This window comes from Mandrillus leucophaeus, unplaced genomic scaffold, assembly GCF_000951045.1.
Source record: "Mandrillus leucophaeus isolate KB7577 unplaced genomic scaffold, Mleu.le_1.0 Scaffold35, whole genome shotgun sequence".
Classification (NCBI taxonomy): domain Eukaryota; kingdom Metazoa; phylum Chordata; class Mammalia; order Primates; family Cercopithecidae; genus Mandrillus; species Mandrillus leucophaeus.
This window is the reverse complement of record NW_012103698.1, coordinates 2,569,923-2,595,319: the sequence shown is the minus strand read 5'-3', so window position 1 is coordinate 2,595,319 and position 25,397 is coordinate 2,569,923. Positions and strand designations below refer to the sequence as shown.

Genomic DNA, 25,397 nt, shown 5'->3' with positions numbered 1-25,397 from the left:
AAAAAAAAAAAAAAAAAAAGAATTTTCAAAAGGGGCCACGTTCGGTGGCTCATGCCTGTAATCCTAGCCTTTTGGGAGGCCAAGGTAGGCAGATCACCTGAGGTCAGGAGTTCGAGACCTGGCCAACACGGTGAAACCCCATCTCTACTAAAAAATATAAAAATTAGCCGAGTGTGGTGCCATGCACCTGTAATCCCATCTATTCAGAGGCCAAGGCAGGAGAATCACTTGAACTTGGGAGGCGGAGGTTGCAATGAGTCGAGATCCCTCCCAAAGTGCTGGGATTATAGGCATGAGCCACAGTGCCCAGCCCCTTTCCCATTGTTAACTCCTACTCAACCAGATGGAGTTCCATCACCAATTCCTCCTTTAGGAAATCACTGTCCTAATTCAAGCACTTCTAGATAGAAATTAGTTGAATATTTGTGTTTTTATAGCATCCTTTGCATCTTTCTATCAGAGAGGATCTCACACTCCATTATACCTGTCTACCTATTTGTCTATTTATGATACTAAGTTTTTATTTAAATTTTTTTTTTTTTTTTGCCAGATGCAGTGGCTCACACCTATAATCCCAGCATCTTCGGAGGCTGAGGCGGAAGGATCACAAGGTCAAGAGACTGAGACCATTCTGGCCAATATGGTGAAATCTCGTCTCTATCAAAAATACAAAAATTAGCTGGGCGTGGTGGTGCACACCTATAGTCCCAGCTACTCAAGAGGCTGAGGCAGGTGAATTGCTTGAACTCGGGAGGCAGAGGTTCCAGTGAGACGAGATTGAGCCACTGCACTCCAGCCTCGCGGCAGACAGAGACTCCATCTCTAAAAAAAAAGAAAAATTTTTTTTTAGAGATGGGGTCTTGCGCTGTTGCCCAGGCTGGAGTACAGGAGCACGATCATAGCTCACTGTAGCCTCGAACTCCTGGGCTTAAGTGATCTTCCCACTTCAGCCTCCAAGTAGCTGGGACTACAGGTAGGAACCACCATGACTGGCTAATTAAAAAAAAAAAAAATTTGGCTGGGTGCAGTGGCTCACGCCTGTAATCCCAGCACTTTGGGAGGCCGAGGTGGGAGGATCGACTGAGGTCAGGAGTTCGAGATCAGCCTGACCAACATGGAGAAACCCCGTCTCTACTAAAAATATAAAATTAGCTGGGTGTGGTGGCACATGCCTGTAATTCCAGCTACTCGGGAGGCTGAGGCAGGAGAATTGCTTGAACCCGGGAGGTGGAGGTTGCCATGAGCCGATACCGTGTCATTGTACTCCAGTCTGGGCAACAAGAGCAAAACTCTGTTTAAAAAAAAACAAAAATTGTTTTTTAGGCTGGATGTAGTGGTTCACACTTCTAATCCCAGCACTTTGGAGGCTGAGTGGGAGAACTGCTTGAGTCCAGGAGTTCAAGACCAGCTTGGGCAACCCAGAGAGACCCCATCTCTACAAAAAATTTAAAAAATTAGTCAGTCTTCGTGGCACATGCCTGTAGTCCCATCTATTTGGGAGGCTGAAGCAGGAGAATCACTTGCGCCCATGAGGTCAAGGTTGCAATAAGCCATGATAGTGCCACTGCACTCCAGCTTGAATGATAGAGCAAGACTCTGTGTCGAAAATATTTTTTGTCGGGGGCTGGGTGTGGTGGCTCATGCCTATAATCTCAGCACTTTGGGAGGCTGAGGCGGGAGGATCACTTGAGCCCAGGAGCTGGAGACAAGCCTGGGTAACGTAGTGAGACCCCATCTCAATTTTTAAAAAAAGAAAAAATAGGCCTGGCACGGTGGCTCACATCTGTAATCCCAGCACTTTGGGAGGCCAAGGCAGGTGGATCACGAGGCCAGGAGTTCAAGACCGCCCTGGCCAACATAGTGAAACCCCGTCTATGTTTTTTGTAGTTTTGTGCTTTGTAAAAATACAAAAAAAATCAGCCGGGCGTGGTGGTGGGCGCCTGTAGTCCCAGCTACTTGGGAGTCTGAGGCAGGAGAATGGCTTGAACCCGGGAGGTGGAGGTTATAGTGAGCTGAGATTGCGCCACTGCACTCCAACCTGGGTGACACAGCGAGACTCTTTCAAAAAAAAACACAAGAAAAACTAAATTAACTAAAAATAATTTTTCTATAGATGTGGTTTTGCTATGCTGCCTGGGATGGCCTTAAACTCCTGGCCTCAAGCAATTCTGCCTTACCCTCCCAGGTAGCTGGGACTATAGGCTAGACTAAGTTCTCACTGCAACCTCCACCTCCCAGGTTCAAGCCATTCTCCTGCCTCAGCCTCCTAAGTAGCTGGGATTACAGGCACCCGCTACCATGCTCAGCTAATTTTGTGCTGGGACTACAGGCGTGAGCCACTGAGCCCAGCCCCTAGACTAAGCTTTTTAAGAACAGGGACCACCTTATTTCTGCATGTGTCCCTGGTACCAAGCACAGTTCCTGAGATATAAAGCAATCAATACACGATTACTAAATGAATTAATGTTGCACAAACCTGTTACAATCCCATCCGAGCCCCTAAAAGTCTGTTTTAACTCAAAATTTGGCTTAATAACATTAATCTTTCAAATGCCATTTATACATGTTTCAATGATGAACCTGAAACTTATCATGCCAGGAAACTCTATATATTGAAACTTCCAGATTGGCAGATATGGAGGTACTGGGAGGGTGGCACAACCAAAGAGGACATGGAAATTCCATGTGCCTTCCTCCACACAAAAAAGAAACCTTAAATCAGAAAAAAATATTAACACGAAGTTATTTCATTGGATGCAGCTGCAAGTTGTAAGATTTAAGGTTGTCCTGGCTGGGCATGGTGGCTCACGCCTATAAACCTAGCATTTTGGGAGGCCAAGGTGGATCACTGGAGTCAGGAGTTTAAGACCAGCCTGGGCAACATAGGGAGACTCCATCTCTACAAAACACAAAGATTAAAAACACTAACCAGGTGCAGTCTGCACAAGTGTAGTCCCAGCTACTCAGGAGGCTGAGGTCGGAGGATCACTTGACCCTAGGAAGTTGAGGCTGCAGTGAGCCGTGATCACACTATGCCATTGCAATTCAGCCTGGATAATAGAGCATGAATGTGTCTTTAAAAAAAAAAAAAAGATTGCCCTATGTTTCTCTTGCGTTTACCTGTTCTTGAGCTTTATCCTTTATGATAAACTGGAATTGCAGCTGGGAGTTGTAGAGGCTACCTGGTGACCATGAGGATAACAGATGATCACTGACGTGGCAGAGCAGGAGCAAAAGGCACCTGGTTCCTGCTGGTGTCTTTCAGCCATTGCACTATTCTTCATCTGACTACCTCTTTACTTTTTGTATGAAAAAAATTAACCCCTTACTGTATCAACTCATCTGCTGAAGCCAAAAACAATTCTAAATAATGTGGTGGTTGTTTTTAATTTCAAAATGCATATGGAAAGAAATTAAAGAGCCAGGCATTGGTGGTTCAAGTCTGTAATCCCAGCACTTTAAGGAGGCCGAGGTGGGCGGATCACCTGAAGTCAGGACTTTGAGACCAGCCTGGCCAACACAATGAAACTCTGTCACTACTAAAAATACAAAAATTAGCCAGGCTTCGTGGTGGGTGCCTGTAATCCCAGCTACTTGGGAGGCTGAGGCAGGAGAATCGCTTGAACCTGGGAGGCAGAGGTTGCAGTGAGCCACGATCACGCCACTGGTCCAGCCTGGGCAACAGAGTGAGACTCATTCTCAGAGAAAAAAAAAAAAAAAAAAGGCCAGGAGCAGTGGCTCATGCCTATAACCCCAGCACTTTGGGGGGCCAAGGCAGGCAGATCACCTGAAGTCAGGAGTTTGAGACCAGCCAACAGCTGTATTTTTATACTTTTTGTATTAAAAGTACAAAAATTAGCTGGGTGTGGTGGTGTGTGCCTGTAATCCCAGCTACTTGGGAGGCTGAAGCAGGAGAATCACTTGAACCCAGGAGGTTGCGGTGAGCTATCACGCCACTGCACTCCAGCCTGGGGGGTCTGGGGGACGGAGCAAGACATATCAAGAAAAAAAAAAAAAGGAAATTAAAAAAAGAAGTACCCAATTAATTAAAAATAACTTTTTATATTGAAAATCCCTGCTATCATATCAAAAGTGGGGACAAACCAGGCCAGGCGCAGTGGCTCACGCCTGTAATCCCAGCATTTTGGGAGACCAAGGTGGGTGGATCACGAGGTCAGGAGATTGAGACCATCCTGGCTAACACGGTGAAACCCCATCTACTAAAAATACAAATAATTAGCCAGTCACAGTGGTGGGCGCCTGTAGTCCAGCTACGCAGGAGGCTGAGGCAGGAGAATAATGTGAACCCAGGAGGTGGAATTTGCAGTGAGCCAAGATCGCGCCACTGCACTCCAGCCTGGGCAACAGAGAGATACTCCATCTCCCAAAAAAAAAAAAAAGGAAGTAGGGAGAAACCAGCATATTCAGTCACGTTGTTCTGTTTTTGGGAAAACAATATTCTAACCTTCCTCCCATACTTTCCCTAAAATAGGAATAATGCCACCCTCCCAATCGCTAATGGAGACGAAAGCTATCACTGAAAATCACTAATCCCTTAAAAGGCAGAACAGTATGAGAAATAGAACAAGACCTTTCTTCAGGATAACAATCTTATTAGGGTCAACATGCTGAAGCACACCCTCGAAGACGCCACAAACCAATGTGAGTTTCACCCTCTTCCACAAAATCTGGCTGAGGAAATGGTAGTCACTGCTGGGGTCCATGCTAATTGATTCCAAAAGCCGTCTTCAAATAATCTTCTTTACGCATCCAAACACTTGAAAATTAATAAAGAGATCTATGAATTTTACAAGATTTTTGGGAGTAAAGTTATTTTCCCTTTCCCCATATCAGTAATGGACAAGAATAAAATCTGAATAATTCAATTTTGTTCATCTTTTTGGAATGATGAGAAAAGGATCATCGCAAGCACCAACTCTCATACGTAGGAAACTGAAAACCATAAAAAACTGGGCAAGTTAGGCTTGGCTTCTATGTTTATAAAATGGGCAAGATATCATCTTTCCTTCCTTAGCTAAATGGAAGCAGAACATTTAGAGGTTTTTTAATGGCACATTTATACATCATTATAACAAAAAAACGAAAAGAGCAAATGAAAAAATGGACATACACAGAAATATTTGCCAATACATGTTGCAATAAATTGTTTAGGGCAGCACAACTACTTGAGCTCCTATTTTTTACAACTCTGGTTGAGAATTTAAGGGCGTGGTAATTTTTACCAAAACTGAAGCTGATATTTTAAGTAAAGCAACTAAATTTACCCTTTACTTAGGAATTAAAGGAAATCAAGGCAGTAGGAGGATAGTGGTACATTGGGAAAAGAGCTTTTCTTTCAAATTGTGTTTAATGAATTGAATTTTAGAGACTGTTTCCCATAAATTGGGTCTATGCTATCCTATTAATTTTTAAGTGTAGGTACTTGAAATGTTCTATTTCTTTGTGTGTGTGTGTGTGTGTTTTTAATTTTCTGTCCTACAACAGTTCTATGCTAAAGGTATTTTAAAATAAAAGCCAAATTGGCCGGGCATGATGGCTCATGCCTGTAATCCCACCACTTTGGAAGGCCGAGGCAGGTGGATCATCTGAGGTCGGGAGTTCGAGACCAGCCTGACCAACATGGAGAAACCCTGTCTTTACTAAAAATACAAAATTAGCCGGGCGTGGTGGCGCATGCCTGTAATCCCAGCTACTCAGGAAGGCTGAGGCAGGAGAATCGCTTGAACCCGGGAGGCGGAGGTTGTGGTGAGCCAAGATCCCACCATTGCACTCCAGCCTGGGCAACAAGAGCAAAACTCCGTCTCAAAAAAAATAAAAAATAAAATAAAATAAAAGCTAAATTGAAGATTGAAAAATAAGTTGTTTACCCAGAAATGTCTGGGATGTACCCTCTTCTGGATGTATCCTTTTCTGGATTAATAACATTTCCATAGTCTGACATTGTTACCAGCCAACCAACACAATTAATGCATAACCAATCCAGTTGCCAGATTATTGGAAGGGCCATTCCATGCCACCCTGGCCACAGCTCAGGAATTGGGCTGCATACTATCACCAACCAGTCATGTGCAGCCTGACAGATGGAACTGCCACATACCACACACTCAAATGTTTTTGTAAAAATGATACATGTCCATTATAAAGAATTACAACAATACAGGCCAGGTGCAGTGGCCCACACCTGTAATCCTAGCACTTTGGGAAGCCAAGACAGGCAGGTTAATTGAGATCAGGACTTCGAGACCAGCCTGGCCAACATGGTGAAACCCCACCTCTATTTAAAATACAAAAATCTGCCAGGCATGGTGGCACAGGCCTGTAGTCCCAGCTACTCAGGAGCCTGAGGTAGGAGAATCGCTTGAACCCGGGAGGCAGAGGTTGCAGTGAGCCGAGACTGCGAGATTGCGCCACTGTACTCCAGCCTGGGCGACAGAGCAACACTCTTGTCTCAAAAAAAAAAAAAAAAAAAAATTATAACCATATAGGAATGTAAAAAGTAAAGAAAAAATGTACTAAGAAATATTATTCATAGTAGGTACTCACCACTGGGTGCAGTGACTCATGCCAGTAATCCCAGCACTTTGGGAAGCCAAGATGGGCAGATTACCTGAGGTCAGGAGTTCGAGACCAGTCTGACCAACATGGTGAAACCCCGTCTCTACTAAAAACACAAAAATTAGCCAGGTGTAGTGACGTGTGCCTGTAATCCCAGCTACTCAGGAGGCTGAGGCAGGAGAATCGCTTGAACCCAGAAGGTGGAGATTGCAGTGAGCCAAGATCACACCATTGCACTCCAGCCTGAGAGACAAGAGTGAAACTCTGTCTCAAAAAACAAAACAAAACAAAAAAAACAAACAAAAAGCAGGTACTCTTACATTCTTTACCATAATACAGTAATTGTTTAAAAGTTATTTTAGAACTATTCTGTTTAGATGTCCTTGTATTTGGAAACTTAAATATTCTTCTACAGTTTTTTAAATTTAAAAGCTGCTTACTTTTGCCACACTAGGAAAATTCATCCAGTGAATTTTGCAATTTAACCATAAAAACACTGATGAAATAACTAGAGCCTAAGTCAACTAGGAAGAAGGTGAGATGTTACATACAATTTTCAGTCAAATAAATAACCTATATTTTTACATTTTAAGGTCTATCAAGTGCTTACACAAATATTACTTGATACAACAACCATAACCTAATTTACAAATGAAGAAACTGAAGTTTAGAAGGTTAAGACACCTGCCCAAAGTCACATAGCTAGAAGGTAATGCAATGTGAACTAAGACCAGGCCTCTAGGGTAGGATGTTTGTAGCCTAGTGCAAGACCAAGTGTTATGCATCCAGATAGAACATAAAACAAGTCATCAGAGAGTCTAAGAAAAATCATTCTTTAAGTTAATCCAACAGGCAAAAGGAGATTTTTAAAGAAAAAATACGTAAAACTGGAAAAAAAAAAAAAAAAACAGCGCTTAATAGAGGCAAACATTTTTATTTTATTTTTGAGATGGAGTCTCACTCTGTCGCCAGGCTGGAGTGCAGGGGCGCGATCTCGGCTCACTGCAATCTCCGCCTCCCAGCTTCAAGCAATTTATACTTTTAAAAGCTACCCAAGAAAGAAAAGTTTGTGAAACACCTGGAAAATAAGAGAATTAAAGAAACGTTAAAGAAAAACAAAATTAAAGTCAGAAAAAAATACTAGTATGAAGCAAAGAAAGCTTTGACTGGAGACAGCTGCAAATGGTAAGATTCAAGATTAGGAAGGAAAAAAGTAAGGTCAGCATCAAGAGATGGGCTTCAAGGCTGACTGAGAAAAGGGACATTCATGGGGCTGACAAAATTTTCCTATCACACCCATATTCCAACATACAAAGCAGCTCCAGTGATTTAGCTCTTAGACGGACATATCCAAAATGTTACTGAGTATTAAGGACATCACCACTAGGTTAGACAAGTGCACGCCAATCATCAAAATAACTCTAAGGCCGAGCACGGTGACTCACGCCTGTAATCCCAACACTTTGGGAGGCCGAGGCTGGTGGATCACCTGAGTTCTGGAGTTTGAGATCCGCCTAGCCAATATGGTGAAACCTTGTCTCTACTAAAAATACAAAAATTAGCTGAGCGTGGTGGCACGGGCCTGTAATCCCAGCTACTCAGGAGGCTGAGGCACGATAATCCCTTGAACCCGCCTGGAGGCTGCAGTGAGCCGAATCTGCACAGTCATCAGGCCATTGCACTCCAGCCCGGGCGACAGAGTGAGACTCTGTCGCAAAAAAACAAAACAGGCCAAGTGCGGTGGCTCGCACCTGTAATCACAGCACTTTGGGAGGCTGAGGCGGGCGGATCACCTGAGGTCAGAAGTCCGACACCAGTCTGACCAATATGGAGAAACCCCGTCTCTACTAAAAATATAAAATTAGCTGGAGGCGGTGGCGCATGCCTATAACCCCAGCTACTCGGGAGGCTGAGGCAGGAGAATCGCTTGAACTCGGGAGGCGGAGGTTTCGGCGAGCTGAGATGGCGCCTTTGCACTCCAGCCTGGGAACAAGAGCAAAAACTCCATCTCAAACAACAGCAACAACAACAAACAAAACAAAACTGTAGTTCTTCAAACTAGAACCTCAGCCTGCAGGGAACGTGTGGGGCCTCAGGCTAAGCTGTAAAGCCTTAGGTAACACTTAAAACTAATAACCTAAGTTGACCTGGGAAAGCTTGCTAAGACAAAAATACCCCGGTACTTAGGTTCTAACAGACAGCGGTCAGAATTCAGTTCTTCCATATCTTATACGGCTTCTAACCAAACAGGTGTGAAGGGGTAAGGCCGGTGAAGCAGTAAGAACTGGTTCACCTGAGAGTAGGCACTAATTTAATGGGTGGCTTTTTACTTTTTTTTTTTTTTTTTTGAGACGGAGTCTCGCTCTGTCACCCAGGCAATGCCGCGATCTTGGCTCACTGCAACCTCCGCCTCCTGCCTCAGCCTCCCGAGTAGCTGGGATTACAGGCATGCGCCACCAAGCCCGACTAATTTTATATTTTTAGTAGAGACGAAGTTTCTCCATATTGGTCAGGCTGGTCTCGAACTCCTGACCTCAGGTGATCAGCCCGCCTGGACCTCCCAAAATGCTGGGATTACAGGCGTGAGCCACCGTGTCCGGCCTACCTTTTTAATCAAAACAAACAATACACCATGAGAATAAAATGCAAAATTTCTCATTTTTAAGACAAAGTAAGGAACTTCAAATAAATGGCGGACCATAAGCTAGGAATTCACTGTCCTCCATCGTTAGGGCTTTTTCCTCCGAAGCAAGTTTGGGAAATCTGGATCCTAATTTCAGCCAAGTGGTGAATTCCTCGAACTTCAGTCTAGAACTAAAAGAAGAGGGGGGCCGCAATGAAGGAAAAAGTCTCGGGACGCTCCACGTCACCCGGCGGCGGTTATCAAATCACAGCCTGAAAACAACCTGGAGAAAGGTCCGCGACGCCGGGCACCCACGCTGCAGAGGCGACGCCCGCCCGGCCCAACGTCCAGTTTCGTCTGTTTCCCAAGGAGCCAATCAGCACGCGGCCCCGAGGCTGGCTCCCCAGCGCCCCCTGCGGCCGGGAGGAGGACGGCCGCCAGGAAAGATACAGAGCGCATGCAGTCCCCGAGGGGCACACCCTAGGGTTCCCCCCACGCGAAGTTTCTCTCCGCAATCCGTGCCACCTATCGAGTAGGATTCCTAGTGTTCGATTTCTGTGAGAAAAGGTAGGCTACGCTGCCTGCCGCAGGTTAGTTTGTTGTAAAACGGTTGGTCAATGGAATTGCCCTTTTAATTGCGTCGTTAGCGCCCGAGTGGCATCGCCCCTTTAAGGCCGGTGGCAGCTGCGGTTCCGGGGGCGGGGTCCATCTTCAGTAGGACTTGGGCTGGAGCTGGGCTGATTCATTCGGGGCTGGAACTCGAACGCTGACGTCGACTCCTGAGCCGGGCGCTGCCTCGCGCCTGATTGGCGGGTCCTCGGGGCCGCCCTCCCCAGCGCACCACCCCTGGGTTCCCTCCTGGGTCCGCAGTGGAAACACTGCCCTCTCCCTTCTTGACCCCTAGCCCGCCCTTCCCTCCCTCCTTCCCTCCTGTCGCCCTCTCTTCTGGCGCCGCTGCTCCCGGAGGAGCTCCCGGCACGGCGATGGGTTCTCGGGCCTCCACGTTACTGCGGGACGAAGAGCTCGAGGAGATCAAGAAGGAGACCGGCTGTGAGTTCGGGTTGGGGGTGGGAACGCCGGGCGCCTCAGACTGGCCTCGCAACCGAGGGCGGCTGTCGCTAAGGTCTGGAACTCGGGTGCCTGTGAGGTTGGGGGGGTCCTGGGCAGCCTCCAGGTTTCGGGACCGAGAGCTGGAAGACCTGTTCTTCCAGCTGCAGCTTCCTGGAGCGGGGCTGTAGCTACTGTGGGGGTGTCCTTCCCTTCAACATCGGGAGTCTTGATCACTCTTAGAGCGTCGACGCCCCCCTTTTCTGCCCCTTGCCCATCAAAGTCCCCGAACTCCTTTCCTTTCTGTTGCCTAGCACCACCCTTCCCTATGAAGAGGCATCCTGAACAGTAGGTAAAGCCCGAGAAGCAAATTCAGGAACTCGAGATGGATTCTATAGAAAATCCATTTCTGGGCAAGAACCTAAAACCTCTGACAACTATGGGAAATTACAAAAAAGTTCTTGTCACAAATTAGGAAAACCACCCAGAAAGCAAGACCGTGTAGTAAGGCTTTGGGAGACGTGACCCGATGCCTGGAGACCTTTCAACAGGGATCTGGGATTGTGAGACTTCTTTCAATCTGAACTTCTAGAGAAAAAACACGGATACTATGAGCACCAGTTTTTTACTTACACGAGGATACTTGCTGGCCTAATTTCATATATATGTGTTGATTTCTACTGTGCTGGTGTACTTTTTTATTCGCTGTTGAAATTGGATGTGCTTCAAAAATCTCCGTGTGAATTTGTACTAGGAACTGATTTTTTTTTTTTTTTTTTAAACGGAGTCTCCCTCTGTCACCCAGGGTGGAGTGCAGTGGTGTGATCTCAGCACACTGCAACCTCTGCCTCCCAGGTTCAAGCGATTCTCTGGCCTCAGCCTCCCGAGTAGCTGGGAGTACAGGCGCCTGCCACCACACTTGGCTAATTTTTGTATTTTTGGTAGAGACGGGGTTTCACCATGTTGGCCAGGCTGGCCTTGAACTCCTGACCTCAAGTGATCCACCCGCCTCGGCCTCCCAAAGTGTTGCGATTACAGGTGTGAGCCACCCTGCCCTGCAGAACTGATTTTTTTTTTTTTTTTAATAGTCCAGTCTCTTCCTCATTAGCCTGCACAAAGGAGCAAAAGGACTCTGGGGATTCTGAAGCTCTGTAAAATACCAGCATACCTTTGAATAGTCCTTGATAATGCCATGTATGATACAATTGTATTGATGCATACAATATTTTATCTTTTCAGTAAACCTTTACGATTCTTGTTGAGTTAATGAATGATGTAGCACCTGAGCTCTGTCTCTTCATCATACCTGTCTTTGATAATGAGATGACCAGTAACTCACTCAGGGGCCCATATGCAGATAGTACCGAGGAGTGCTATGGACAACTACAGAATTACTCAGGCCTAGAATATGTTAAGTGCTGTTCTCTGCTTTGTGACAAGTTCAACTTTCTAGAGTTTTCAAGTTGGAAGGGATGTTATCTAGCCCCACCCCTTGCTGGATTGGTTTGCCCCTTTCAGCCTCCCCTAAAATATGGCCCTTAAGCCTCTCTGTAAAGACCTTTGATAGTGATAACCTCTCCACCTACCAAGGCAGTTCTTTTCACAATTTTGAATGACCCAAAGTAGTTATCTCTTTATAATTTGCAGTACTTGTTTGGCCACTGACTTACTCTGACCCTAGGAGTGGAGATACAAGCAGTTTGGATTCAGCAAGCATTTTATTACATTTTGTGGCCATAGCTTCTGGCCACATTTGTAATTAGAACTACTTTAGGTCTAGGGTGACACCGAATTAAAGTATTTGTGTTAAAGAGTCACATGGAGAAATAAGCAGAATGAAAGAGAAATAAATACAGAGTCACTTAACGAGAAAGTGTAAACCATAGTGAGGATGCAAAAAGCCATTTTTGCTTCAGAATGAAGGGAGCGGTAATCCCATTCTGGTTTACATACATTTGTCCAAATGGAAAGGGCCTGGATGGGATATTTTTACCATGTGGCTTGTGGAGAAACAACTGAGTGCTCATGGAAAAGCTGTTTTCCCCATTACCAAAGAGTGAGTCACTTGTGAGGGAGATTCGCTCCACAACCAGTGCAAATGTATGTATTGAGCCAGAATGCTTAGTGAAACAAGTGCTTACTGAATTTTTACAGTGTCTGTTCAGTACTGTGCTAGGTACTGAGAGCAGATGGTGACAAAAAAACGCCCACAACCTGGTTGGGGAGATAAGCCCAAGAGAGTTATGATTAGCATCATGACATAAGAAAGCTGAAATTGTGTGTCACCCACCTTCAGAAATCAGGGGAGAGAGCATCCCTGTGGGCTGTCCTCGTGGAGGATGGGAATTGGGCCTTGATACATGGATGAATGGAGTAATAGATTAACCTAGGGCATTTTGGGTGACTTCCAGGAGAGATGCCCCCAAGCCTGCTACAAAGTCATTCCTCTGTGCTGGGGACCATCAGTTTATCCAAATAGTGTCCATCATCAGAGTTGTTTTTTCTTTTTCTTTTTTTTTTTTTTTTTTTTTTGAGACGGAGTTTTTTGAGACGGAGTCTGGTTCTGTTGCCCAGGCTGGAGTGCAGTGGCCGGATCTCAGCTCACTGCAAGCTTCGCCTCCCGGGTTTACGCCATTCTCCTGCCTCAGCCTCCCGAGTAGCTGGGACTACAGGCGCCCGCCACCTCGCCCGGCTAGTTTTTTGTATTTTTTTTAGTAGAGACGGGGTTTCACCGTGTTAGCCAGGATGGTCTCGATCTCCTGACCTCGTGATCCGCCCGTCTCGGCCTCCCAAAGTGCTGGGATTACAGGCTTGAGCCACTGCGCCCGGCCCTTCTTTTTCTTTTTCTTTATTTTAGAGACAGGGTCTTTGCTCTGTCTCCCAGGCTGGACTACAGTGGCTTGAGCATAGCTCACTGCAAGCCTTGAACTCTGGTCTTAAGCCATCCTCCAGCTTCAGCGTCCCAAGTAGCTAGGACTACAGGCACATACCACCATGCTTAACTGATTTTTATCTTTATCTTTTGTAGAGATGGAGACTTGCTATTTTGTCGAGGCTGGTCATGAACTGCTGGCCTCAAGTGATTCTCAGGCCACTTTGGCCTCCCAAAGCGCTGGGATCACAGGTGTGAGCCACTGCACCAGGCCCAGAGTTGCTTTTTCAAAGAGTAATTTGGTATGATGCAAAGGATTTTGAAGAATAAAAACGGATATCCGGAGTGGGTAGAGAGGTGGACTTTGTCCTATTTTCATCTGCCTTTTGTTCTATGAAGAATGTGGAAAACTAACAGAAGCACTTTAAGAACAATTATAAGACATTTTACTACTTCCTTTGCCAGTAGAAAATGTAACATAATTGAGGAATACTAACTTTATATTCAATGCGAAAGCTGTGCATTGGAATTGATGATTATATTTAACCATATTTTTTGTAATTTTAAAGAGATTAGAATTTATACATGACTAGATTAGCTGGTATTTGATATTTAATGAATAACAGTAAGTGTTTGGAAAAGTAATACCTGTGAGCCTCAGTTTCATCATCTGTAAAATTAGAATAATAATAGTGCCTACTTTATAGGATTCTTACGGCAATTAAATGAGATGAATTATGTAAACTACTTAGAATAGTGTCTGGTATAATAAACTTCATGTGAATGTTGTTATTTTGAACCATAGATAACAATCATCTTACTGGGAAAATACCATTGGCATGTACTAGTTATAAAAACTATGTGTAGGGCTATATTATTGGGGAGGTGACAACATTTTATACTTCTTTAGTGGACATTTGATTAGGAATTAAGTACAGATTTTTTGCCAATTCCAAGGAAATAAAATTTTTAAAGGAGTTTTTAACAGTTAATGAAACTGTTAAGTCACGATGTTTTAACAGTTTAGGAACTGTCTAAGAAATGCTTTCTGTTGGCATATTTGCTAAATTGTCTTTGTTCTACTACCTTCTTTCAGACTTCTGCATTTTCATAAAGCTTATTTGAAAAAAAAGGTGTAATTGGGGATAAGCCACAAATGTCTTAGGAGTTTCTATAATCATCACCCTTAATTCACTTAATTGTAGCAGTAAGCTAGCTGTGAATTACTTAAAACTTTACGAGGCCAGGCGCAGTGGCTCACACCTGTAGTTCCAGCAGTTTGGGAAGCCAAGGTGGGTAGATCGCTTGAGCCCAGAAGTTCAAGACCAGCCTGGGCAACATGGGGAAACCTCATCTCTACAAAAAATAAATTTAAAAAAAATTAGCTGGACATGGTGAAGTGTGCCTGCAGTCCCAGCTACTCGGGAGGCTGAGGTGGGAGGATTGCTTAGGCGGGAGGTCAAGGCTGCAGTGAGTCATGTTTGCGCCACTGCACTCTGGCCTGGGAGAAAAAGACCCTATCTCAAAACAACAACAACACCACCACCACCACCTTGAGAAACAATTCATGCCATTCAAGTAGTAATGAATACAGATTATTTTTAGTCTCTACCTTGTGGTATGTGTCATATGGTACGGGAAGGGTGTTGAACAGGTTTAGGAAGTAAGTTGTACAGGTTGGTGAGGTTTTGTTTGTTTGAAAGAGTGTAGTAATGGTAGAGTTCTAACAGAGTACAAGCCTAGCAAAGGCAATTGCTTGAGAACAATTTCATGGCTAGAATGTAAGTAGAAATTCAACTTTAGGTTTCTCGTGCCTCTAAATGTAGGACCCTTCACAGCCCTCACCAGCCTGAAGGTTCCGTCACTGCAGAAAACCCGGCTGTCTTCTGCCTTCTATTGAGTGGAAATGCATGGATAACTAACACCTCTAGCTGGTTTTGGCTTAAGTGACTTGTAAAGCTCTGTACTTTTCGAGTTCTAGTGCAAAGTTTTATCCTCATTTGTTGCCATAAAGGGGTAAGAAGCAATTATTTGTCAATTAGAGAGGGCATTGTGGGAAAGAGATCCTAAGAACTTTTTTTTTTGAGACAGGGTCTCACTCTATTGCCCAGGCTGGAGTGTGGTAGTGCAGTCATAGCTCATTGCAGCCTCAAACTCCTGGCCTCAAGTGATCCTTCCACCTCAGCCTTTCAAAGTACTGGGATTACAGATGTGAGCCACTGTTTCCCTATGTTGGCCAGGACGGTCTTGATCTCTTGACCTTGTGATCCACCCACCTCCCAAAATCAAGCCTGATTTTTAATTTTTATTTATTTTTTTGAGACAGAGTCTTGCTCTATCGTCCAGGCTGGAGTACAATGGCATGATCACAGCTCACTGCAGCCTCAAGCTCCTGGACTCAAGCAGTCCTCCCAGCTCAGCCTCCTGAGTAGCTGGGACTATGGGCACATGCCACCATGCCTGGCTGATTTTTTATTTTTGTAGAGATAGGGTTCCACCATGTTGCCCAGGCTGGTCTCGAACTCCTGAGTTCAGGTGATCCACCCATCCCGGTCCCCCAGTGTGCTGTGATTACAGATGTGAGCCACTGGCCAGGAACTTTTTTGTGGTTGCAAGGAGCAGACAGTGGTCCAGAGCATAGAGTAGTTGGAGGTTTATTCATTTAGAGGATAATTGACCCCAGCAGCAGCTGCAAAGATACAAGCTTTATTTATGTAAATTTTTGGATAAACCATTTGAAAGTTGTAGGTATTAGAACTCTTCACCCTTTCATACTTCTGCATGTATCCCGTAAGTATTGGGATGGTTTTTATGTAACCACAATACCATTATCACACCTAAGAAAGTTGATAATACTTCTTAATATTATCTTTTTTTCTTTTTTTTTTTGAGACAGAGTCTTGCTCTTGTTGCCTAGGCTGGAGTGCAGTGGCTTGATGTGAGCTCACTGCAACCTCTGCCTCCTGTGTTCAAGCAATTCTCTTGCCTCAGCTTCCCAAGTAGCTGGGATTACAGGTGCCTGCCACCAGGCCCAGCTAATTTTTTGTATTTTTAGTAGGGACTAAAATATTTGCTAAATTGTCTTTGTTCTACCTTCTTTCAGACTTATGCATTTTCATAAAGCTTATTTGGAAAAAAAAAAAAGGTGTAATTGAGGATAAGCCACAAATGTCTTAGGAGTTTCTATAATCGTCACCCTTGATTCACTTAATTGTAGCAATAACCTGGGTTTCACCATGGCAGCCAGGCTGGTCTTGAACTGATCTCAGGCGATCCACCCACCTTAGCCTCCCAAAGTGCTGAGATTACAGGCATGAGCCACTACACCCGGCCCCTTTTTTTCTTTCTTTCTTTTCTTTTTCTTTTTTTAATTGAGATGGTGTTTCACTTTTGTCGTCCAGGCTGGAGTGCAGTGGAGTGATCTCAGCTCATTGCAACCTCTGCCTCCTGGCTTCAAGTGATTCTCCTGCTTCAGCCTCCCAAGTAGCTGGGATTATAGGCATGTGCCACCATGCCCAGCTAACTTATTTTTAGTAGAGATGAGATTTCACCACGTTGGCTAGGCTGATCTCAAACTCCTAACCTCAGGTGACGTGCCTGCCTCAGTCTCCCAAAGGGCTGGGAGTATAGGTGTGAGTCACCTTAATATCATCTATCATTCACTTCCTTTTCAAATTTCTCCAATTATAAGAAGGTAGATTTTATTTGTTTTATATAATGTTTTAAAATCTCTCTTAATCCTAAGAGACTAGTCCAGTGCTTGAAGTCTTCACGTCAGGGGAAATGTTAAGGTGTAGTGTGTTCCGGGAAGCACAGGCTTCAGCTTTCCTTTATCTAGAGCTACCTTTAGCTGCACTTGTAATCTTTACCTAGGTTATCAATCTGTTCTTCTGCATTAAGATTTGGAATAAAGGCAAGGACTTTTTCTTTTTTTCTTTTTTTTTCCCCGAGAGGGAGTCTCGCTCTGTCGCCCAGGCCGGAATGCAGTGGCCGGATCTCAGCTCACTGCAAGCTCCGCCTCCCGGGTTCAGGCCATTCTCCTGCCTCAGCCTCCCAAGTAGCTGGGACTACAGGCGCCCGCCACCTCGCCCAGCTAGTTTTTTTGTATTTTTTAGTAGAGACGGCCAGGATGGTCTTGATCTCCTGACCTCGTGATCCGCCCGTCTCGGCCTCCCAAAGTGCTGAGATTACAGGCTTGAGCCACCGCGCCCGGCCTTTTTTTTTTTTTTTTTGAAACGGAGTCTCGCCTGTCGCCAGGCTGGAGTGCAGTGGTGCAATCTCGGCTCGCTTCAACCTCCTCCTCCTGGGTTCAAGTGATTCTCCTGCCTCAGCCGCCTGAGTAGCTGGGACTACAGGCGCCCGCCACCATGCCCAGCTAATTTTTGTATTTTTAGTAGAGACAGGGTTTCCCCATGTTGGCCAGAATAGTCTCAATTTCTTGACCTCGTGATCCACCCACCTCCCAAAAGTGCTGGGATTACAGACGTGAGCCACCACGCCTGGCCCTCCAAAATAACTTTTTCTTACTCCCTTTTTGTTTTTATTCTTCCCTCTGCCATTTCTGCTTGGCACTTCTCTGAAATGCCTTCCTCCTCTTTGCACAATGCAGTGATGATAGAAAGATTTCAACAAGGTTAACAGCGTCTTTTTTTGCTTTTTGTGTATGTGTTTTTTTTGAGACAGAGTCTCACTCTGTCACCCAGGTTGGAGTGGAGGGGTGTGATCATACCTCACTGCAACCTTGAACTCGTGGGCTGAAACAGTCCTTTTGCCTCAGCCTCCCAAGTAGCTGGGCGTACAGGAATGCGCCACCATGCCCAGCTAATGATTCATTGATTGATTGTGGAGATGAGGTCTTGCTTTGTTGCCCAGGTTTTGAACTGGTCTTTCCTCAAGGGATCCTCCCACTTTAGCCTCCCAAAGTGCTAGGATTGCAGGCATGAGACACCGCCCTCAGCCAAACAGGGTCTTTTACATAATCTTTCAACAATTTAAAATGATTATTTACTCATACCAGTGGAGAAAAAATACAGCTTTATTCAAGACATGTTTATAGCCAGGAGCGGTGACTCACGCCTGTAATCCCAGCACTTTGGGGTGGCCGAGGGGGATGGATCACGAGGTCAGGAGATTGAGACCATCCTGCCTAACATGGTGAAACTCCATCTCTACTAAAAATACACACACAAAAATTAATTGGGCATGGTGGCGGGCACCTGTAGTCCCAGCTACTCTGGAGGCTGAGGCAGGAGAATGGCCTGAGCCCGGGAGGCGGAGTTTGCAGTGAGCTGAGATTGCGCCATTGCACTCCATCCTGGGTGACAAAGCGAGACTCTGACTCAAAAAAAAAAAAAAGACATGTTTATATGCACGGCCTTCTCTGAGAGTAACTGTCAACTCCTGATACTTCCTTTGAGTTACCAAGAATTGTGCAGGTTTTGGGCACCTGTCTGACTAGCTTAGAGCCTTCTGGGGAAAATACTTCCCTGGAAACATGATCGGCCTTCATTCACACCAGTTCCAATACCTTTCTACACATAGATGGTGTAACTCCTTTATAGGTAGATTGGAATTGTTCTGAGATTGCTTTATATTCTTTGTCACAGTGAATTTGGTACCTAAATTAAAGCCTTCTCTCCTTCTTTTTGTTAACAGAATTATTTGTAACCATATCATTATGGTTCTAAAATTTGTCCTAAAATTTTCGAGTTTAGTTTAGATATGACCATATTCGTTAATATTAAAAGTTGACATTTGGTTTTATGTTTCTCCACTGACTCCCATATAACCCAGTTCGTCCTGGAAGATAGCAGATTTTTTTAAATGTTTTGGCTACTTATTTACATTATTTATTTTTAACATATTAGTACTTTTTTTGTTATTATTTGTTTTGTTTTGAGGCGTAATTTCACTCTGTCACCCAGGCTGGAGTGCAGTGGTGAGATTTCAGCTCACTGCAACCTCTGCCTCCCAGGATCAAGCGATTCTCCTCCTGCCTCAGCCTCCCAAGTAACTGAGATTACACCACCACACCTGGCTAATTTTTGTATTTTTAGTAGAGACAGGGTTTCACCAGGTTGGCCAGACTGCTCTTGAACTCTTGGCCTCAGGTGATCTGCCTGCCCTCAGCCTCCCAAAGTACTGGGACTACAGGCTTGAGCCACCACGCCCTGCCACATTTTGAATTTAGCAGCCATAAACTGGTCTTAACATACTATAGGAGGTTTTAGTGTCTAGTTATTTTATTTTATTTTATTTATTATTATTTTATTTTTTATTTTCTATATTTTTGAGACAGAGTCTCGCTCTGTCACCCAGGCTGGAGTGCAATGGCGTGATCTCCGCTCACTGCAAACTCCACCTCCTGAGTTCATGACGTTCTCCTGCCTCAGCCTCCCGAGTAGCTGGGACTACAGGCGCCCACCACCACGCCTGGCTAATTTTTTGTAGAGACAGGGTTTCACCGTGTTTGCCAGGATGGTCTTGATCTCCTAACCTCATGATCCGCCTGCCTCAGCCTCCCAAAGTGCTGGGATTACAGACGTGAGCCACCGCGCCCGGCCTCAGTGCCCAGTTATTTTGGATGATATAGATTAGAAAGATGTTTAATGGCTCATATGTGGATTTTTTTTGGTTTAAAATAATTTTTTTTAAAATTTTTGTAGAGAAGAGGTTTCACTCTGTTCCCCAGCCTGGTCTTGAACTCCTGGCCTCAAATTATTGTCCTGCCTCTGCCTCTGAAAGTCCTGGGATTATAGGTGCCAGCCATCATGCCTGGCTCTCATTTGTTCATTGAAGGGGTCGGATTAGATAACCTTTCTTCCAATTTTAAAATTATATAAATTGGATTAAGAAGTACTCCAAAGCAATATAGAAAAAGTGTGAATTACTAAATGAAAAGCAAGCTATTACAACTTAGTCAAGTATACAAGTAACTGATATTAGATGATATATGAAGAGCCAGGCGCGGTGGCTCAAGCCTGTAATCCCAGCACTTTGGGAGGCCGAGGAGGGTGGATCACCTGAGGTTGAGAGTTCAAAACCAGCTTGACCAACATGGATAAACCCCGTCTCTACTAAAAATACAAAATTAACTGGGCGTGGTGGTGCATGCCTATAATTCCAAATACTTGGGAGGCTGAGGCGGGAGAATCGCTTGAACCCGCGAGGCGGAGATTGTGGTGAGCCGAGAACGTACCATTGCACTCCAGCCTGGGCAACAAGAGCGAAACTCTGTCTCAAAAAAAAGGTATATGAAGAAATGAAAATGGCAGTGTTGGGATTGTGAACAAATTTTGCTTTTGGGAAGTGTAGTAATTTTTTTTTTTTTTTTAAGTGTGCAGTGATGGGATCTCCGCTCACAGCAGCCTTTGCCTGCCTGGTTCAAGTGATTCTCCTTCCTCAGCCTCCCAAGTAGCTGGGACTACAGGCGCACACCACTATGCCCAGCAAATTTTTGTATTTTTAGTAGAGATGAGGTTTCACCATGTTGGCCAGGATGGTCTCGATCTCTTTTCCTCTTGATCCACCCCCCTTGGCCTGCCAAAGTGCTGGGATTACAGGTGTGAGCCACTGCGCCCGGCCCGAAATTTAGTAATTCTTTAACTGACTTATTTTTGCTAAACTAAAGGAAACTTTAGTGCAAGAGTAGCCTGTGAGGCCTGAGGCCAGAACTGGGATAGACTGGTCAACTTCTTAAAGAAAACGGTTGTAACTGGCAAAGTCAGCAGGGAAATGAGGGGTGATTAGTGCAGCAGTAATACGTGTGCCTTCAGGCTCAGGATGTAAGCATGATGCTGATAATAGCTGACCTGGAGTGCTTGCTATGTACCAGGCACTTTGCCAAGCACTTTCCTTTCATTGACTGGTGAGTTCGCTCTACGATCCCATTCACATACCCCTCTCTAGTAAGCGGTGGTGCTAGGAATGGAATCAGAATCTGTCTGCCTAACCCTCACGTGTGTGTACACTTCACAGTGAGCCATTTATACCTGCCTGACTGGCAAAACAGTCCACAACTGTCTCCTTAGTGACTGGATCCCTGCTGGCTCTGCCCTGATGGAAATGCTTTTGCCTTCTCTGCTCAGTGATCACCTTAGAGCGCTAGGACAGAACAGAGCCCAGCTTCAAGGGTGAAACCTGATGCTGAAGAATTCACAGCCACACACAGTGTGTCCTTTTATCCTAGCTCTGAGCCACTCACCACCTGCTTGTCCCTGTTTACTTTGTCCCATTGTTCCCAACACTACAAGTAAATTTTTGTTTCATGAGCTGAGGCCGGAGGACACCTTATCAGAACTACTTTGGCCACCCTTTAAACCTCTGAAGGTACAGCCTAGGACAAAGTCCACGCTTGTCACACCCTTTTTGGCTGTTGTCTTTTCTCCTCTGATAATTCTTGTTTGTTTCCTCTCTCTTACTTCCATTCTATCAGGAGACTAAACTATTTCCCAGAAAGGCCTTTTTGAGTTTTTAGTGTTATTGTGTACCTGCCATTATTGCGTCATTTTAATTGTCAACTTGTATCTTGAGTTTATGGACTAAATCCAAAATGAGGAGCAAAATAGCTTTCTGGTAAGTGTCATCTGATGATAGCATGACCATTTTACGAATTTGCCTAATGTGCTTCCTTGGAGCCAGTTCCCTTCCTGGGAACTCAGTGAAGCTCATGCAAGCACAGAAAAGAGGCTGATCTTTTACCCAAAGGTCCATCCCTAGGGAAAAGATAAAGCCTCTAATCTTGGTGTAGGAGTAAACCAGATTTTTAAAATAGAATCTGTTTGATGTACCTCAATCAAACATTCTACACACAACACCTACCTAGCAGTACAGCCTAAAACAGCAAACTGATCAAACTGTTTTTCAATCAAAACAGGCATTTTTAGCTGGGAACTGTGGCTCATGCCTGTAATCCCAGCTACTTGGGAGACTGGGGCACGAGAATCGCTTGAACCCAGGAGGTGGAGGTTACAGTGAGCAGAGATTACATCACTGCACTCCAGCCTGGGTGACAAAGTGAGACTCTATCCCCAAAAAATAAAATAAAATAAAATAAAATTTGAAAAATAAGTAAAATAGGCTGGGCATGGTGGCTCACGCCTGTAATCCCAGCACCTTCGGAGGCTGAGGCAGGTGGATCACCTGAGGTCAGGAGTTCAAGACCACCCTGGTCAACATGGCAAAACCCTGTCTCTACTAAAAATACAAAATTAGCTGGGCTTAGTGGTGGGTGCCTGTAATCCCAGCTACTTGGGAGGCTGAGGTAGGAGAATCGCTTGAACCTGAGAAGTGGAGGTTGCAGTGAGCCAAGATCTTGCTATTGCACTCCAGCCTGGGCAACAAGAGTGAAACCCCATCTCAGAAAAAAAAAAAAAGAAAGAAAAAAAAAGAAAAGAAAAAAGGAAAATAAAATAAAGTAAAAACATATGTTTTCTTAGTGTCTAAGTCAGCGCATTGAAACATGAAAGTTTCACAGCTTCCTTTTAAACTAAATTTGGGCCGGGCGTGGTGGCTTACCCCTATAATCCCAGCAGTTTGGGAGGCTGAGGTGAGTGGATCACCTGAGGTCAGGAGTTCAAGACCAGCCTAGCCAACATGGGGAAACCCCGTATCTTCTAAAAATACAAAAAATTAGCTGGGTGTGGTGGCGGATACCTGTAATCCTACTACTTGGAAGTCTGGGGCAGGAGAATCACTTGAACCCAGGAGGCGGAGGTGGCAGTGAGCTGAGATCTTACCACTGCACTCCAGCCTTGGTGACAAGAGCAAAACTTTGTCTCAATAAAATAGGATGGGATAGGATTGGACAGGACAGGACAGGACAAAAATTTGCCTTTGTTTTGTTAAATCTTAACTGTCTGATATTCATCACAGTCTTAATTAAGCCTAGACTTCATTCCTGAGATTGAATTTTGATTGCCCTTGATTTAGTTTTTTTCTAACTCCTTTCATTCTTTAGCTTTTAAACTTTCTGCTTTAACATTCTAGAGATAAGAGTTGCGACATCCCTGTCCTACTGAATTTTGAAGCATTTGACAGCGAGGGGTGGGTTCAGCGTGAATGAGGGCTACTCCCCGCCAGCTGGGACTAATTTTGTGCTCTTTAGTTTCCCACAGTCAAATCACTCGCCTCTACAGCCGGTTCACCAGCCTGGACAAAGGAGAGAACGGGACTCTCAGGTAGGCAGTGTTTTTCTTTATTTTCCTCACGGAAACCAGAAACTCTCTGGCAGTGTCTGAATAGCTGCCTTTATCCCTAGGATAGACATGATAGGCATCCAGCATGCAGATAGCAAGGACCATTTCTCTACTGGTCTTTGAGCATCATTGATCCACAAGGGAATTAAATCAGCAGAACAGGCTGGGCGTGGTGGCTCATGCCTGTAATCCCAGCACTTTGGGAGGCCAAGGCAGGCGGATCATGAGGCCAGGAGGTCGAGACTAGCCTGACCAACATGGTGAAACCCTGTCTCTACTAAAAATACAAAAATTAGCCCAGTGTGGTGGCAGGCGCCTGTAATCCCAGCTACTCAGGAGCTGAAGTAGGAAATTGCTTGAACCCTGGAGGCAGAGGTTGCAGTGAGCCAAGATTGCACCACTGCACTCCAGTCTGGGCAACAGAGCAAGACTCCATCTAAAAAAAAAAAAAAAAACAGCAGAACTATGACAATTAAATGCATTACCAGGTGCGTGCTGCTTTATTCCAACTCCCCTTCATTTAGGTGATCATTGTTCTGATCCTAGGAATGTATTTTCAAGATTTCAGCTCTCTCTGCTTACATTTTCCCATAATCCTTTCCCAAACATTGGCTTTTAGGAAGCTGACCCGTGGCAGTCCCAAGTGGTCCAGGTTGTTTTGTCTTCTCTCATTTACCAACCCATAACCCTAAGGTTCATCACTTTATGTATGTTAATGTTGGACAGAATGTTCAGTATTTTAGTCTAGAGCAGTGGTTCTCATCTGAGGGCCATTTTGCCGCCTGGGGCACAATGTCTGGAAACATTTGTAATTGCCATGACTGGAGAATGCTACTAGTACGTAGTGGGTTGTGGCCAGAGATGCTGCTAAACATCCTACAGTGCACAGGACAGCCCACATGACAAAGAATTATTCTGGTCTAGATGTCAGTAGTGCCAAAATTGAGAAACTCTGGTCTGGGGAAGTATATGACATCAGAGTGATGTAATGCTGCATTGTTTTATGTTTGTAATTGTCTTACCATAGTCAAATGAAACATTATTTACCATTATCTCCCACACTAACTGTCAGTAGCAACCTTTCTTATACTGGGGTTCTTCATCTTTGATTGGCATGTACTGAAGCTGTTGCCTTTCCTTGTGGCTGGCATGAAGCAGCTTAGGACTTCTTTAGATAGCTTCTAGCACAGGTGTTGGATGTAGCGTAAAGGGGGAGGAATACAGTTGCTAAGCCTTTGGACAAAATCATCACCCCAAATAGAAACCCCATACTCATTAAGCATGCGGTTAAGCAAACCTGTTTCCTCCTTCTCTCACTCCCTGGCAATCATAAATCTACCTTCTTTTTCTCTCTGGACAATTCATATAAATGCAATTATGTGGTCTTATAACTGACTTCTTCCAGCTAGGCGCGGTGGCTCATGCCCGTAATCCTAGCATTTTCGGAGGCCGAGGCAGGTGGATCACCTGAGGTCAGGAGTTCGAGACCAGACTGGCCAACATGGGGAAACCCCGTCTCTATTAAAAATACAAAAATTAGCCAGTTGTGGTGGTGGGTGCCTGTAATCCCAGCTACTCAGGAGGCTGAGGCAGGAGAATTGCTTGAACTTGGGAGGCGGAGGTTGCAGTGAGCCCAGATTGTGCTGTTGTACTTCAGCCTGGGCGACAGAGAGAGACTTTGTCTCAAACAAACAAACTGACTTCTTCTACTTAACATGATGTTGTTAAGGTTCATCCATGATGTAGGACCAGTACTTCATTCCTTTTTATGGCTGAATAAATGGTCTGTCATATGGATATGTCACATTTGTGTATCCATTCAGCAGTTGGTAAACATTTGAGTTTACACCTTTGGAGTATTACAAATAGTGTTGCTTTGAACATTTTTGGGTGCACATGTTTTAATTTCTCTTGGACATTCACCTAGCAGTGGAATTGTGGGTCATATGAATTGTCTTTTCACTCTTTTTTTTTTTTGAGAGGGAGTCTCGCTCTGCCGCCCAGGCTGGAGTGCAGTGGCCGGATCTCAGCTCACTGCAAGCTCCGCCTCCCGGGTTCACGCCATTCTCCTGCCTCAGCCTCC

At 44.8% G+C, this 25,397-nt stretch overlaps 2 protein-coding genes across 3 annotated transcripts in view; one reads left to right on the top strand and one right to left on the bottom strand.

Moving 5' to 3' along the window:
- EXD1 (exonuclease 3'-5' domain containing 1) overlaps positions 1-9,557 on the bottom strand; it is a 58,513-nt gene extending 48,956 nt beyond the window's left edge. The window contains exons 1-2 of one of the 2 annotated variants that reach the window (XM_011989305.1): positions 9,275-9,557; positions 4,592-4,777 (exon numbers count right to left, since the gene is read on the bottom strand). In XM_011989305.1, coding sequence (XP_011844695.1) covers positions 4,592-4,724 — 133 coding nt within the window. In that variant the 5' untranslated portion in view covers positions 4,725-4,777; positions 9,275-9,557. The remainder of the gene's footprint in view (positions 1-4,591; positions 4,778-9,274) is intronic. The other variant, XM_011989306.1, reaches the window with a different exon arrangement.
- Positions 9,558-9,942: 385 nt separating this feature from the next.
- Positions 9,943-25,397, top strand: part of CHP1 (calcineurin-like EF-hand protein 1) — a 50,946-nt gene continuing 35,491 nt past the window's right edge. The window contains exons 1-2 of the mRNA XM_011989308.1: positions 9,943-10,249; positions 23,224-23,296. Coding sequence (XP_011844698.1) covers positions 10,183-10,249; positions 23,224-23,296 — 140 coding nt within the window. The 5' untranslated portion in view covers positions 9,943-10,182. The remainder of the gene's footprint in view (positions 10,250-23,223; positions 23,297-25,397) is intronic.